At 39.3% G+C, this 17,120-nt stretch overlaps 1 protein-coding gene across 10 annotated transcripts in view; it reads right to left on the bottom strand.

Annotated features, from left to right (window-relative positions):
• Nucleotides 1–17,120, bottom strand: part of LOC147030167 (zinc finger protein 148-like) — a 53,997-nt gene that overhangs the window by 3,515 nt on the left and 33,362 nt on the right. For 4 of the 10 annotated variants that reach the window (XM_085873945.1, XM_085873946.1, XM_085873941.1 and 1 more), the window contains 6 exons: nucleotides 4,805–5,004; nucleotides 4,496–4,646; nucleotides 3,688–3,735; nucleotides 2,679–2,807; nucleotides 2,455–2,575; nucleotides 974–1,057 (listed from right to left, as the gene is read on the bottom strand). In XM_085873945.1, coding sequence (XP_085730071.1) covers nucleotides 974–1,057; nucleotides 2,455–2,575; nucleotides 2,679–2,807; nucleotides 3,688–3,735; nucleotides 4,496–4,646; nucleotides 4,805–4,992 — 721 coding nt within the window. In that variant the 5' untranslated portion in view covers nucleotides 4,993–5,004. Of the gene's footprint in view, nucleotides 1–973; nucleotides 1,058–2,454; nucleotides 2,576–2,678; nucleotides 2,808–3,687; nucleotides 3,736–4,495; nucleotides 4,647–4,804; nucleotides 5,005–9,267; nucleotides 9,450–11,098; nucleotides 11,751–11,841; nucleotides 14,977–17,120 lie in introns of those variants that run through there. The other 6 variants (XM_085873950.1, XM_085873947.1, XM_085873948.1 and 3 more) reach the window with 6 other exon arrangements.

The following is a 17,120-nucleotide window of genomic DNA, read 5'->3' on the forward strand; positions in this document are numbered from 1 at the left end:
ACCAATGGCAAGTTGATCAGCTCTTAATTTTATACAAGCTTACATCCCAAGTTGCACACATACGTCCACAAACACTCAACTGCTCACCATCCCAAAGTTCAGCCTGGTTGCCCACCTGCACTTATTTATCCACTTGTGCAATTGGCTGCCTGGGCCGGTCTTGTCATCCTCACTCAGTTTTGAAAATGCATTCTCCTTCACTACCTCATGTGTTCACACTTGTATATCTACAATCTCTTCAACATACGCCAATTCTTTCACATTCTGTTCCTCTCCGGGACATTGTTCGTTTTTATTATTCCTCTTTTTGCATGTCCACCACCCAACTGCCCACTCCCCTGAACTCCCATATCAATTGATACTTTTAAACCTGCTGCTCTTTGTTGCGTTGCTCCTCCTTTATCCTCGACTGTTGAATGAATAAATTAAAAAAATAATAACTTATGGTCAAAAGAGCTGCCACTGCAAAAATAATTTGACAAGCTGAGCATTCAACATGACCGTTTTTACAGCCATTTTTCCCTGCTGTGCAGGGGTTAGGCTTTTTCTTGAGGCAATGTTTTTTTTTATGGCCGGATGCCCTTCCTGACGCCAACCCTGGTCGCCTCTTACGACACACAGGGATATGGTACACCTATTCTAACCGGGGCATACACCAGGACCAGTACACTGGTACTCACTTCGCCGACCTCAGATGGATGACAGGCTGAGTCAACCCCCTGGTGTTAATTCAGCAGCCAGCGGGGCTTGAACTCAGGATCCTGGGATCCCAAGCCGCCACCCTAACCACTAAGCCAACACCAGGCTTAAGCTGAGCATTCAACAGAAAAATAATATTAGTAATAATAATAATAATAATGATAAAGGATGATCTCAGATAAGGGAATAATGTTAAGCTGCCGTAAACTCAGAATGGCAGTGCATTTGCTGGGTACAACATGAATAGTCCCTGACACTGTTCTAGTGTCCGTACCGCTGTGGATTCTCTCATGCCGCTGAAGGAGATACTTTTGAATAAACCGCATATTGCATTGTCTGCATTGAAAAGGTTTCTCCCCTGCAATGAAAGAACAAACAACTTCAAACATCAGTGAACACTTCTTAACATGAATGTCTGATGAAGAAAAAACCCAAAGCAATGGAACAAATTTTCTCTTCACCACCAAACACATTTTATTATAGCCATTTAAAAACAACTGGAAGGGCACTCTTCGATGTTTCGACATCCAAAGATATGCCTCTGCCCACATTATTACATCATTATACATGTACCAAGTTTGATTTAAATCCCTGAGCCCAGGTTCAAAATAGCAAATAATTCTGGCTGCCAGACCATGCATCCAATCAGGTTGAAATTTAAAACCTATATTTCCCATGACTACTCGATCATAATTATTACGTTTCACGGCGATTGATGAAGCAATTCAAGAGAAATATATATATTTTTGATTTTCGTTCAATCAAATATGGTTGCCAGACCATGTTACCAATTAATTATTTGTGAACACCCTCGTATCCCCAAGGCTTGTGGAATGTGGGTGTAGTTTCCCCAGGATCTGTCAAGCTGTTCAGAAGGAGGATAGGCGATCATACCTGAAATTTTTCTCCTCTATCTGGTCAGCCATTTTGGAAATTTTTGAAGGTTTTTAAAATGTTAAATACAATATGGCTGCCGATTATTTAATTTAGTTATTAATTAATTAAATACAATTAAATACAATATAGCCCGAGATGACCCTCAAAAAATTTCATACTGATCAGATAAAGCGTTCGACATATGCAATTATGACATCACAACAAAGCCACCTATAATGTCATCAAAAAAAACACTCGTTTCCCATGGGGAGTACTTAATATGTGCGGTTTCAATTTTTTTTTTCCCATGGAGCAGTTTCAGAGCTACATAGCTCCACGATTTTTGGTTTTTCAAACATGGCTGCCACATCACGTGACCTATGACATCATAATTATCATTAAAATATTCTGCATGAGTAGTCGCACTGATGGTGAAAAATTGGTGTCAATGGGATAAGCGGTTGAAGAGAAAACAGAAAATTAGCATGGACATACGTATGGATAACCCAAAAACAATGCCACCGGCGACTTCATCAGCAGAGGCATAATTTTTTTTTTTTTTTTTAACAACAGCACAGTTTGACATATGATCCGTATATTTAAAATTCCACCCCCACTCACAAAATAATTTGGAAACAAATATATCTTTCAATTTCTCAAATTTTTCATGTGCAATTCTGTATGTGAATGGCTTCCTTTTTCTGGAGCAATGGTAAGCAACTCAGGCCAAAGCAGGAACTTTGGCTTGGTAACGTCATCACAGCCAATGGTTGCCCACCAGGTCATTATAATAATAAAAATATTATTTCAAAGCCCGATCTAACCAACTGCAGCATAACCATACAAATAAAAGTAAATATTTTCACCGAAATGGTATACCAGTGTGAATGAGAACATGACGCTGCAGATGATAATTGGTACGGAAGGCGGCAGGACATATGGTGCACACAAAATTCTTTGGGCCTTTTGCAGCAACTGCTGAGACACCATCAATACGTTCCTGCAAACAGTGTGGCAAAACACAACTCCTTAGTCAAATCGTTTTTATCTTGACCAATCTCGACTGGAAAGGTAGGAGGGCAGGGCAGACCGAGGTCTCACACCTTAGTTGGTGGTTTGAGTTTCCGTCTAACCTTCCTTGGACTCTGTCCTGAAGTCTCTTTTTTCTTTTTGTGTTCCTTCTCGGGTAGCTTTGTAATACACATCTTGTCAGTCTCTGGCTTGAGCAGGGCCTAGACATTCCACAAGGGTGATTTATTATGACCAATTGAAGAAAGCTTTGCAAATGGAATTTCAATACGACTTGAGATCATTATTCCATTCAAACCAACTTGTGTATGATGTGAAGATTGGTGTTACAATCACATGGCCACCAAAGGTTCCAACAGCTGCAGTGCAATCATTTTAATTCATGATGAAAACAAAATCTGAATGCTGTTACTCAAACCTGGCACATTACACAAGTTTTGGGAGAAGAGTGTAAATTCAAACTGCAAAGGGAATCTATTTATTTATTTTTACAATAGAGGTGGTGGCATTAAGTTTTAACAGATCTGAAAAAAACATCTTTGCAACCAAAAGACATTCCTCATCTTGTCAGGAATGGGCTAAATAAAGGTAATTTCAGGAAATCAACAACACAGCCAACAGAGAAACATACAATAAGGTAAATTTAATATGGAGGGAAGATCAAAACATTTGCATGATGGGTATCCAATATAATGATGACTTTACTAAATTGTAACTGCTTTATTGTCAGTCTGTATTCAAAATATTCAATGCAAGACATGAAGGCCTCAACACCAGAAACCGTATGTAAATTTTTTTTTCCACAAGATGACAGATTTCTATCGCATCTCGTGAGAAAAAAAAACAGAAAAACTTGTAGGGCACTCGGTAGAGCGCATACCTCTGCCATGTCATGCCTGATCCACGAGAACATCTCGGACCCAATAAATTTTTGAAATATCATGCTAAACAGTTCTATATCGTTTTTGGCTCCATCTCTCAATGGTGAAGAATCACTTAAAAAAATTAAATAATTCCCGTATTCAGATCCAGATGCAGATCTTCACCAGAATCAAATCAATTCGTCCTTGTCACACAACCAACCTGTCCACCAAATTTCGTCTGAATCCGTCCACAACTTTTTGAGATATCCTGCACACAAACAGACAGACAAGGGTGAAAACATAACCTCCTTCACCTTTGGTGGTGGAGGTAAAAATATTATTTTTGAAAAATTTTCCTGCCTGTGGAACAAATTTCCACATTCTCTTCAATATCATTCTTCCCTCCAGGTCTTCAAAGACAACTGCTCACCACCATCTCAGATCATCCTCTATCCAAAACCATGATATTTTCAACCCACTTTAACCCCAATTCTCACCAAATTCTCAGTTTTTCCCTCCTGTGAGCTTTTCTTTTTGCATCAATCTTGTCCTTTCCAGCCCTCCCACCCCCACCCCCAATTCCTCCACACACCCATTGTTTGTCCAAATCTCCCTCTACTTGGCCTTAAACTCTGCTGTTGGTGTTTCACCCCTCTCTCGCTCTCTCTCTCTCTGCTGTTCCTTTTGCAATGTTACATAATGATCCGTTCAGTGTACTAGCTGTTCCACAAGCCTCAGCTATGTATACAAAAACAAACAACAACAGTTTCAAGAATATTGAATACTAAAAGACTTGAAATGCATCAAGCCACAACCAAAAATAGAGAGCACAATAAAACAACTCAAATCAGTCAATTGTGTTCTATCATTATTATATATTTTTTAAACCTTTAGCTCAGAAAGTAATTGAATTGTATTGTTAAATCAATGCATCATGTTTGTGATTTCATTACATGTCACACAAGATGAAGTGGAAGGCAAGGTGCAGACAACAAAGAATCAATATTGAAAAACAAACACCACCGTACATCAGCGAAATAGGTGCCAGTGCCATTTTCTTCACATTTAACAACTCGATCTGGCATTATAGTCCCGTCGTACAAGAAAATACTGGGCAGAAAATATTGTTCTTTAATGCCATCGCTGTAGCTGCATCGTCCATCTAATGCCTGCACATCACTGCCAATGAAATAGAGCAGAAAATAAGGTACAAATGAGTAATCCATAGAATCCACCAACAATAAATTGAAAAAAAGCAATCCTGAGAATCGCATCCAGCTGGTTTCTAAGAAAAATCTTTAAATGGTTGAATGACTGCAGGAAGCAAGATGGCTCACGTGGAATTCAGGTCAAGGCCCAAGTGTCGTGTCGGCATCTGCATGAGGCCATCAGTGGATAAGCCAGGAAGCCTGCTTATAAGGCTGGAATGTTGTGTACAGTCCACCTTTCCAGGTGCATCCTGAGCCTGGTATGGTTCCTTCAGGCTCCACAAGCTGTTCACAAATCGCTCAACAGCCCCACTCATGGCCACAAGCTTCTGAAATGATAAGACAAGCAGAAGCTGGATTTCATTATGAGACAGAACGACTTGATATATATTGTATTTATTGTCATGACCAGGGTTCTCACCAAAACATGTCAAATCTCACAAAAACATTTGGCCAACAAATATCTATTACTCTGAGTACAATTAATTGTTTTTCCCTTCACTGCTATAATTTCTGGATGAGGGGTTATAGGTACAAATTGAACCAGAGAAATTACATCACCAACACGTGCTCAACTTTGAGTCTCATGGCACCCTTTCATCACCAGAGTACAAGCCAAATGCATGTTATTTCAACAAGAACTTGGTCAGCAGCTTCCATTATAAATGCACATAACTTTTGTACTTTGTGATCTTTTAAAGCAACAAACTTCAGATGTCAGCTGGGGTGTGTCATCAGATTCAGGGTTGTGAATGCCAAGACCAAATATGAAATTAATTTTCTATTTGTTAAAAAAAAGATGAGTGCATTAATAGCTTTGTCAGAGATCATCATAAACTTCGGTTCAAATATGTATGAGAAAAAAAAACAAAGAGCTCCATGAGTAACGAGAAAAGAAGATTACACTCAAGAAAAATAAATAAATAAAGAAAGGTTGGGGGTTTGGAAGTCCAAAGAACAGTTAAATAAAAGTGATTTTTATTTTCATCTTCCTACCTTTTTAATAGAAGGAAGATCCTGAAAAATTAAGTGCAACCATTTCTTGAAAGACAACAAAATGGCTTCATCCCCACTCAGTGCTATCAGATTGGTGTATGGTGGAAAGCCAATAAAATGATGCTGAGAAATGTATTGGATAGGAATGAAACAAAGAGTTAGTTGACTTTCCGTGTTGATGACATTCCAAACAAGGAAGGAGATGGGAACCTGATCGCGATTTATACTGAAAGCTGAAGAATTTGGTTATATTTACTTCTTCTTAGACAGAAAAACTTTTGTACTGAGATAAATTAAAAATATGCCAAGATTCCATGAACAGGCAATGAGGTTCCTACAGTCCATAAATGCACAAGTAAAGGGCAACATGTAAGCAAATGATGTGAACTCCATGCGAGTGCACAAATGCCCATATTTTGAGAGAATGTGCAAAGAAACTAAACGTGTCAAATGGGCTCAACGATCGAAGCCATTACTTTCTAAATCACATTCCACTACGAATCTAAGTGAAGAACATCATCTTTAATTTCCTGATTACTTTGGAATCAACAAAAAAAATTCCATAAAAGTTGAAGGTGAAGCCAAAGAGCAAAGAGCATAGCAGGGAAGTTGAGGGTTTGGAATTGTGGAAGTACACCAGTGTTTATGGGAGTTGCCTCGAAGAACATCAGGCAAGGGCAGAAAAATCAAGGAATATGAAAGCAGGTGTGCTGGATGAAGAAAGTATCAAAGGCAATTGGTGAGGCAAAGGTTTGGAAGGGGGGTAAGTAGAGGAATTTTGTTGGTTCTGGAACTATCCCATTTCCCCCACTGACTTTACTGTTAACTCAAGGAAAAACTTTGACCCTGTCAGTAAAAAGGAGTGAATTTTATCTCGCAAACAGATCTCCTCCGGCACAAACTTCTTCTCCTCCCCCACATCCTGCACCAGCTTCCCTGCATTAAATAGTTTCTGGGACCAAACTCTTCCATGAGCCTTGACTATGCATCAAATTTTTTTAATTCATTTTTTAACCCCCCCCCCCCATCACCCCTGACCACCCACCCTCCACCCTCTTTCTCTTACATATTTATACCCCCATTTGAACAGAGATTCCTTCCCTTTATATCCTTCCGATGCATAATTCTCCCATGTGCTATTCTACTTTATATTTAAAATGATGTATTTCAGATATCTCATCCATTAAAAAATCAGTTGAAGCAAAATTACTTCTATATAAATAACCTCAAAACTCTGGAAAAGTATAGAGCCAAGCAAAAACCAAACCAAAGGGTGGAGAAAATCACAACCTTGGTTATTTAAATGGGAAACATAAAGAATCTGGAAAGTATCAAAAAGGTATCGTCGAATGAATAGCCAAGACAACCGTAAATAAAGCACACAGGCTGAGAGGTTTCAAAAGATTTAATGGATGTCAAAAAAACAATGGAAATAATTTACTGCAATTTTAAAATGATATGTGGTTCAGGAGGAGCTCAGAGCAGGACACTGAGGGAGGTTTATCACTTTGTCTCAACTCAACAAAGATATTTAACCCATGAACCAAACCCCAACATACTATTCATCAACATTCTCGATGGTGATGAAAGTTGGAAGAAAAGGTGTTTCAATAAACTACAAACCCAACAAATATTTATTGGTAGCCTTTTTGAATTCATTTTGAAATATGAACAAAATTTTAAACACAAAAATATAAAATATAAATCAGTAAGAGATTTCACCAAAATTTTATTTTAAAAGATAAAAATATGTATAAATAGGTCCTAGAAAAATCATATAATATAAATGTTTATATATATATATACGTATATATAAAAACATATATGTATATATATATATATATATATATATATATATATATATATATATATATATATATATACGTATATATAAAAACATATATGTATATATATATATATATATATATATATATATATATATATATATATATATGAACATATATTATACATATATGTCCTAGGATTATATATATATATATATATATATATATATATATATATATATATATATATATATATATATATATGAACATATATTATACATATATGTCCCAGGATTATATATATATATATGAACATATATTATACATATATGTCCCAGGATTATATATATATATATATATATATATATATATATATATATATATATATATATATATATATATATATATAAAAAATATTGGAGAATGGAATTAATACTTTACCATATGGATACAAGTGTTAATACAGAATTTATAATACAAGTTTTTTCCTTAATGAATGAGCCATTTCACATCTGAAGATTTTAATGAATTTGCTGGTGAGGAACTCGGTCCAGAAGACAGCGATGATACTGACAACTTTTCTTCAAATGTTAGTTATGAAAGTAGTTTTATAGATGAAGATGCTGATAATAGTGAATACCCTGATATACATAATGATGATGAGGATGGTAAAGCATATAAATAAGCTGATTTGAAAATATGATTTATTAGAGGATGAAATTATTTTAAAAGAAAACATACTATATAAATGAACAACATGCTAAATCCAAATGACATACAAGATCCCGAAACTTTATGTTTTGAGGAACTCGAAGGAGACTCTGCTGAGTAAAATCAATTTGTGAGTTGTCCAATGTGCTTACGGATGGGATTAAACAGTGTATATTCTGTGATTGTATTCTCATTACTCACCTCAAAAAATATATAAAGGATCATAATTATTTCAAAATGACACCCAAAATTACAAGATTGATAAGAGAAATTAATATAAAGTATGAGGGTGATAATACACCTTTCCTAAAAATTAAAGAGATTGAAAAAAATTAGGTTGATGTTCCACAGATTAATGATATATTATTCACGACGTCATTTTAGAGAAAATATCAACACAAGATATTATGTAAATAAAATAATGGATTTTTTACAAATCAAACCTGAACTTCAGATCAACTGTAGTTTCAAATAAAACTTGTAAAAAATTGGGTGATTTATTTTCAAAATATATTTAAATGAATGATTTTTTTTTCCTGCCTGACAAAGTAAGATAAAATTTAACAACCACAAAAATATACCAAATTCATTAAGATGTCTAATAGTTGGTTCAAACGGATGTGGAAAAACTTATTTACTCTTAAAGATGCTCCTTTCGCCAACCTTTTTAGATTATGAGAAGTGAATAAATTTCACGAAGTAAAGTTTTCAATCTGAGTATTAATTGCTCCCACAAGGTTTTAAAGCAGGTCTTCAGAAAGAAGACATTATCAGTGCATTTAAACTTCAAAACAAACTAAGTGATTATAACATTGAAGATATAACACAACCATTTTGATGTACTCAAAAATGTAAAATCTCCCCACCCCTCCAATGAGCCCCCACCCTCATCCTACCTCTTCCCCTCCCCACACACACATGGAGAGGGGTGAGGTAGTGGAAGGGGTGGGATGAGGGTGGGGGCACACTTTCCCCCAATTTGTTTTGTTATTTATTTCCAATTTAGTAAACTAGAAGCACCCGCTCCCGACGGGAGGCATCAAGGGGTCATGGTATTATATTTATGCCTATTTTACTCCAAGGGGTCCCAGGATTACACACCCAAAAAATGGTTGCGATCGGTTCAGCCGTTTTTGCGGTTCCTGGGAACAGACAGATGGACAGACGATGAATTATAGTAAGAGATAAATTAAAATTAACCCACATTACTGCACACATCCCAAAGCCTGGAATACAAAAGTCCTTACCATCACTTCACCGCAATTTAATGTATTCCCAGTTACGAATGGCATCTCGCGATATATATATATATATATATATATATATATATATATATATATATATATATATATGTATATATATATGTATATATATGTATATATATGTATATATATGTATATATATGTATATATATATATATATATATATATATATATATATATATATTTGAAAGTGTCTGTCTGTGTGTGTTTGTCTGTGACCTATGCACACGAAAAGTACTGGACTGATCCTCACCAAACTTCACATGCTGACAGAACATGTACCCGGGAGTGTCCCGATGTAAAAGAATTGTACTTCCGACTTGCGGTTTCCGAATTATGACGTCATCACCCGATTTCGTAACGTTAAATTTTCAAGTTCAGCCGATTGACATGGGGCCAACGCCATTTGCAATAGAATGAAAAAATAATGCTACAGTCAATTGAAGACAATGACTTCTGACTTCCCGGTTTCCGAATTATGACGTCATCACCTGATTGCGTAACATTAATTTTTCAAGTTCAGCCGATTGACATGGGGCCAACGCCATTTGCAATAGAATGAAAAAAGAATGCTACAGTCAATTGAAGACAATGACTTCCGACTTCCCGGTTTCCGAATTATGACATCATCACCTGATTGCGTAACGTTAATTTTTCAAGTTCAGCCGATTGACATGGGACCAACGGAATTTGCTTGAGAATGAGAATTAATTAAGTCGCAAATGATGACATGAAATCAGCCTCACATTGTTGAGGCATTATGGTTTTTATCTGATGCGGCAATAATTCTTAACATTTTTGAACTCGAGTCTTCTGCATATAAAACATGGTGGGGAAAATATAATATTATAGTGGTGATGAAAAAAAAAAATAATGGTCGCAGCCTCTACAATTTTACAATTAACTGAGACATATACTCCTTCAGACCCGCCGTCATCCACGGGATTCCTGTGCGGAGCACGGGTATCCCTGCTAGTTAATTATAAAGATATACTCACTTTTTAAAAGAAATGTATATCATGCATCTACATTTATAAATTCTGACCATATTAGCAACTTCAAATATTATGGAAGTGTGTGCTGATAGAGTGTCTTCCAGGGGGAGCCAAGTTCACAGGTTTGGAGAGGAGACAGCTTTGTTGATGTGAGCGAAGAAGGTGTGTTGCCAAATGGTTGACTGCTTTTCTCAAACACTGGAATGTAGTCAAGTGAGTTTCTGACCATAAGGGAAGCAGTTGCCCCAGGACAAACTTCCTCACGTTTGAATGTTGTATCAAGTGTCAAGTGTCAAACTCGTCTTATTCCTGCGAATAGAGCACATAAATGGGTAAGGTGACATATTTCTTGGTTGGATTGTATATTAAATGACAGAACTCTTGGAATTCTTACCATTTACATTCTTACAATTTACAAAATTCTTACCATTTACATCACTGCTTGAGCAACATATCGAAGTCGACGCTTTCCCCAACTCTCAATTGAGTCATAGGTGGTGAATGTGTTATTCTGAAGTTCTTTACAGCAATCCATAAAGTTGAGATGAACCATTTCTTCCATCGCCGAGTCAAAGCAAGGAAGGAAAAGTGTTTAATTAATTTTGGGTGCAAAAGCAAACCGACCAGTACAACCAAGTAATTACGCATAGATATACTTGCAGACAAATCACTCACCCATCATAGGCCCAGGAGAGGGAATCCTTAACCACAGTGCAAACTGATGCCTGTTTGAATGTGTTTGTCAAGCTGAAAATACACACACAAGTTGCTTTTACAGACAGAATTCTTACCAAAACCATGATGAATATTAATGGCAATGTTAATATTCATCATTTAATAGCCCCCCACCACATGATAGTTTTGAAGATTACAAATTAAATTAAATAGGTCGCACCTGTCGGATGGCAGTCCTTCGAGTGGGACTGAAAACTCGGACACGAATGGTGAAAACATGTCAGTTTCTGCGTCAAGGTCATTCAAAAAGTCCTCAACTAAATCCATGAACTCACTCCGAGTTTCACGAAGAACATCAATTTCGTTCATGAATTCTGCAAGGTCATCCTGTGAAAATGAGGATATACATTACTTCATCTTCATACAACAGAGTTGTTTTTATAGCATTACATTCAAAAATAAAAGAAACTTCACCTTAAAATGATGAATGGCCGAATTCACTCGATTCAGTTCGAAATATACATCAGTAGAAAGAACATCACGTTTTGATTCAGATCCATAATCGTCCCACGAAAGCGAGTCGTCCTCAATTGAAAACTCGTATAAAATGTCATTGGAGAGACTGGAATCTTCTATCGCTGAGTCAAAGAAGCTAGGAGGGAAAAATAATAGTTAATCAATTTGAGGTGCAATAACAAAAAGACCAGTATTGCAGGAGGACCAGGGCAAGCATGCCAACTTACCTCTGGGTTGGAATTTCTTCGTAAAGCAACATCACAGCAGATATGATGAGTCGATGAGGGTTTGCCAAACCTTCACTTCTACAGTTTAAATATAATTAAGAGTGGGGAGGGACATCGATCTTTCCAGAAGAATGTTGGCATGGTCCTAGTACTTTTCCACCTCCATGTGCTAGAGGTGGGAGGGAAGGCAAGCACACCGAGTACCTCTTCCGGGTTTACGCACACGTTTTCCAAACAAAATGTAATGTCCCAGAATCTCTCAACAAGAACTTTCTGTTGAAACTGGGATGATAACTATAAACATTAACTTGGCAAACCGGCTCAGTTGCAGACTGAAAAAATAAAATAAATATACATTTTAAACCAGACCACCCACTGCCTAATTCAGTATCAGCTGATACACCGCAATCCACAGCATCACTCAACTGACATGGCTTAAGAAGTTTTTTTTTTTTTGACAGGATTGTCAACTCTACAAGCAAGTGCCAAGGATTGTGCTGCAGGAGTTATTTTTCACAAAGGACATAAACCACAAAGGAGGGGGGAGGGTAAACAGGATTTTGTTTCGCTGTATATACTCTTCCAAAGTTTATCTATAGGTAGGCATATAAAGGGAAGGAATCTCTGTTCAAGTGGGGGTATGAATAGGTAAGAGAAAGAGGGTGGAGGGTGGGTGGTCAAAGGTGAGGGGTAAAATAAAAAGTGGGGGGGTGGTAAAAAATTGTTTTGATGCATAGCCGAGGCTCATGGAAGAGCTTGGTCCCAGAAACAATTTAATATGGAGAAACTGGTGCAGGATGAGCGGAAGAGGTGGGGGTGGAGAAGGAGAAGTTGGTACCGTAGGAGATGTTTGTGAGAAAATTTTTACTCCATTCTAATGACAGGGTCAAATAGTATTTCCCCGAGTTAACATTAAAGTCAATGGGAAAAATGGGATAGTCCCAGAACCAACAGAATTCCCTTGCTGGGGAGAGGAGGACAACCGGATGTAGAGTTGCTGCACTTGTAAGGGCAGAGTAAGAAAGCAACAAAGAGTAGTGGAGAAGACATGGTATGATCTGGAAGCTGATTTGTACAGGGAAGTGAAATAGTCCAGTACAGTAATACCTCACTTAGCACTCAGGATGTCCCTTGAAAAGAGAGCACTAATCAAAAAATAGGACCATCTGTCCTGAAGCTCACCTGTATCAGGAGCAACAGTCACTCAAACCCCCCACAGACCCTGAATTTTTTCAATGCCATGAACAAACATCGGTACATCAAGGGTGAAGGTTGTGGTAAGTTTCATCGAAATCGCGTGTGTAGTTTGGAGAAAAGAGCAAATACCTATTTTGGGAGGGGGTTATAAAACCCCGGAGACCCATTCAGGGCATAATGCCAGCCGGTTAGCTTGGAATCCAAAGCAGTAATCGGGAAGACAAGTCTCAGGGTATCCGCCTTGCACACTGTAGGCCAGATGGTGGCCTTGCATATATTTTATGAGCTCAATTTTGCTTTTCCTGCTCTTGCACCTTTCTATCCTATCCCTGCCCCTCCAGAATGCTTACCTTCTGCCAGAAACCCTTTCCATTATCCTCCTAAATTCAAAACTCGATGCTCGCCTCCATTCTTTCAGACCCCTCTTTTATTGCCTGTGGAACTATCTTCCTGACTCTGGTCTCAAATTATTCTCTTCAGTATTTAAAGTCTGCTGTCCACCACCACCTCATGAACACTTTCATTTCCACCAATGAGCTTTACTATATCCACTGAGATGCTGTTCTTACAGTTCTTTAATTCCAAGCTCCTGTGGTATATCTGGCCCCACCATTTTTTCTTTTAAATCACTTGAATAATGTTTAATCAGTACACTTTTCCTCAACTCTTCATTTGCTTCTGTGAACAAATTGTAACTTGAAGTTAGTAATGCGATTGGTTTTGCTATTGACTGATTAAATTATATCCTGAGAAAAACATCAAGATTTTGTCAGCCATTTTGCATAAAAAGTTAATACTTGTTATGCTTGCCAAATACTGTATACATAGCAAAACAAAACGTTGATCTCATCATCAAAAGGGAACATCATTACTGTGGCAGGGTCCTTCCCATTTTGACCATCTGAAATTCCATGATAATTGCCTGATTTCCCATGATCTCTCCCAAGCATATCTTACAGAGAACTAAGCTTTTCCCAAAATGAAAGAGCAAGTTATTTAGCAACATGGATATAATTGACATTTTAAAAGCAAAATTAAAACATGTGCAACACCATATTTTACATTTTTCTTTTTGTATACCTTGTCGAGGCTCGTATGAGAGCTAACACACAACGCACATCAAGGGTAGCATGAGACAGGAGGGGAGGGAGTGGGAAGGACAAAATAGTGGGGAACAGAGACATTTGGAGATCTGTGGAAGGGAGAGGGATGGGACGGGGAACATGGGGAATAGAAGATGGACATTACAGGGACTTTCAGGAAGGAAAGCAGGGAATTTGAAGGAGGTGGGCTTGGGTGGATTATCGGGGGTAGAAAAGATCGAGGATTTGGATGGGGGATGATAAAAGGTGGTGGTGAACAGCTGTTTTGAAAGCCTGGAGGGAAGAATGGGAAAGAATAGAGTGAGGGAGTTTATTCCAAAGACAGGAAAAAAAGAGGAATGAAAGAGTGACGGTGAGCAGTGATTCGTGATTTTGGTAGTTTTACCAGAAGGGGGTTGTTGGTGGACTTGAAATGGCCCTGCTGAAATGTGGTGGGGACAAATTGCCGAGAGAGCAGGGGGGGCAAGGCTGGAGAGGAGACTGCAGAAGACAGAAAGACCACCGACCAACCTGCAGTGATTGAGTGAGAGACCCAAAGATTCAGCCTCATTGCGGGAGATGCCAATGATCTGAAATGCCTTTGTTTCTACAGCATGAAGCCGAGAAAGGTGGGAGGCAGGAGCACCAGCCCAGAGGGGAGAGCAGTACTCCATCAGGCTGCGGACAAAAGCTTTGTAAGTGGTCAGGAGCTCAGGTGGGCCGAGGAAGGACCTTGCACGACGGAGGATTCCCAGTCGGCGACTGGCTTTGGAGGCGAGGTTTGAAATGTGGCTTTCCCAGGAAGAGTCATGGCAGATAGTGAGACCCAGGAGTTTGAAGGAAAGGACTTCTTTCAGAGGATTGTTGAGAAAGTGAATGGGGGGGGGGTTCTAAACGGTCCTTTCGAAGAGACATAGTGAGAGTGTGAGATTTGTCCGGATTGAAAGACATCTTGCACGTGTTGGACCAGTTTGTGATTTTATCCAGATCAGCAGAGAGCGAAGAAGCTGCTGCTGCTTGCCGGTCTGAGGGATGACCGATGATACGGCAGAGGGTGGAGTCATCAGCAAAGAGATATAGAGGATTTTCCAGAGAGTCGGAGAGATCATTGATGAAAATCAGAAAAAGAACAAGGCCCAGAATGCTACCTTGAGGAAATCCAGCCTGGACAGGAAGGGGGGATGAAAGAACTCCATTTAGGGCCACACGTTGGCTGTGACGGGAGAGGAAGTCTGCGAGCCATGAGTGGAGATGTCCTTGTATACCATTGGAAGAGAGTTTGGTGAGCAGGGCAGGGTGCCAGACTGTTTCAAAAGCACGTGATATATCCAGGGATACAGCTCGGATTTCCTGTCTGGCATTGAGGGCTTCCATCCATTGTTGGGAGAGCAGAAGCAGCATATCCAGGGTAGAATGACCTGGTCTGAAACCAAATTGACGATCAGAAATAAAGCCATTGGAGAAGAGGAAGGATTTGATGTTTGAAGCGATGATGGATTCCATAACCTTGCTGATGATTGGGAGAAGGCAGATTGGTCTGTAGTTGCAGGGATCTGTTTTTGCACCTTTTTGTGCAGGGCAGTGATGTTTGCTGATTTCCAAGCAGATGGCAGATGGCCTTGAGCAAATGAGAGGGTGAATAGAACAGAGAGAGGGTGAGAAAGAGCAGAAGAGCAGGATTTGAGGACACGTGGGCTGATGCCGTCTGGACCGGTTGCAGAATCTGAGTCAAGGTTTGACAGCAAACTTTCCACTTTGTCAGAAGAAAAGGACACAGAGTCCATAGACAGTTGTGTGCGACTGGGTAAGGTGGGTAGAGAAAGTGATGGGTGTTGGACACAAGATTTAGCTGCAAACACCGAATTTAGGCATTCAGCTTTTTCACGTGCGGTATCAGCGGTGCTGCCATTTGAGGTAAGGGAGGGGATGGAGGGGGAATATACATCAGAAACAGATTTGATTAGACGCCACCAGGATTTTGAGGAGGGAGAGAGGTTTGAGAGTTCAGACTTGAGATGAGAAAGATGTTGTTTTCTGGCTCTCCTGAGGGTAGATACACACTTGTTCCGAGGTTTATGGAAGGAACTGAGATTGCCCTCAGTTGGGTTTGCTTTCCATGAGGCAAAGGCAAGTTGTTTCAGGACAACTGCCTCACCACAAGCTTCAGTGAACCAAGGGCAGGAGGAAGGGTACGACAACTGAAGACGAGAGGGGATAAATCTGTGCATGAGGGAGAGCAAGTTTCTTTGAAAAAATTCCCAGGATGAGTTGATGTTGGAGAAAGTAGAGATAGGAGACCAGTCTATAAGTTTGAGGGCTGCTTGGAGACCCTGCCAGTCAGCTTGAGTGAAATGCCAGGCTCGACGGCAGTGAGGTGGTTCTCTGATAATAGCCAGAGAGATGTCCACTTTGACAAGGACGTGGTCAGAAGAACCAATTGGAGCGGAGGAAGAGCAGCAGATATTGTCAGGGAAATTTGTCCATATCAGATCCAGAAGAGATGGAGTACCATTGGTTAAGATCCGGGTAGCGAAGTTGACTGATTGAGTCAGTCCCAATGAGTCGCAGAAAGCTTTTGCTGAGGTGCCATGACAAGTGAGAGAGGTACCCACACCTCGCCAACTGGCATAATGACAATTGAAGTCGCCACATATGAGGAAGAGAGAGTTTGGATGAGAAGATAGAAGTTGGTCCATGTTTTCTTGTGGTGAGGTGTAGATGGAGTCATCACTGTAAGTTGGACGGTACAGTACACATATAAACATGAGGTGGGAGTTGAGGGGAAGCCGTAGCCAGAGGTATTCCTGGGGGTGTGGGGGAGTGAGGGCAGTGCATGGAGAGTGAAGAATAGAGTCTTTGATGAAGAGAGCAACTCCTCCACCATATACTTGGGAGTCAGACACGTCTTGGGGGAGGAAAGTTTCTGTTCGGCAGATTATGTCTGGTTTGTTGGTGGCAACCGACAAACTTTGGGGAAGAGGCTTTGGGTGCAGGGGGTAG

This window comes from Eptatretus burgeri, chromosome 3 (genome assembly GCF_056783735.1).
Source record: "Eptatretus burgeri isolate ZD-2024b chromosome 3, Ebu_testis_v1, whole genome shotgun sequence".
Taxonomy (NCBI): domain Eukaryota; kingdom Metazoa; phylum Chordata; class Myxini; order Myxiniformes; family Myxinidae; genus Eptatretus; species Eptatretus burgeri.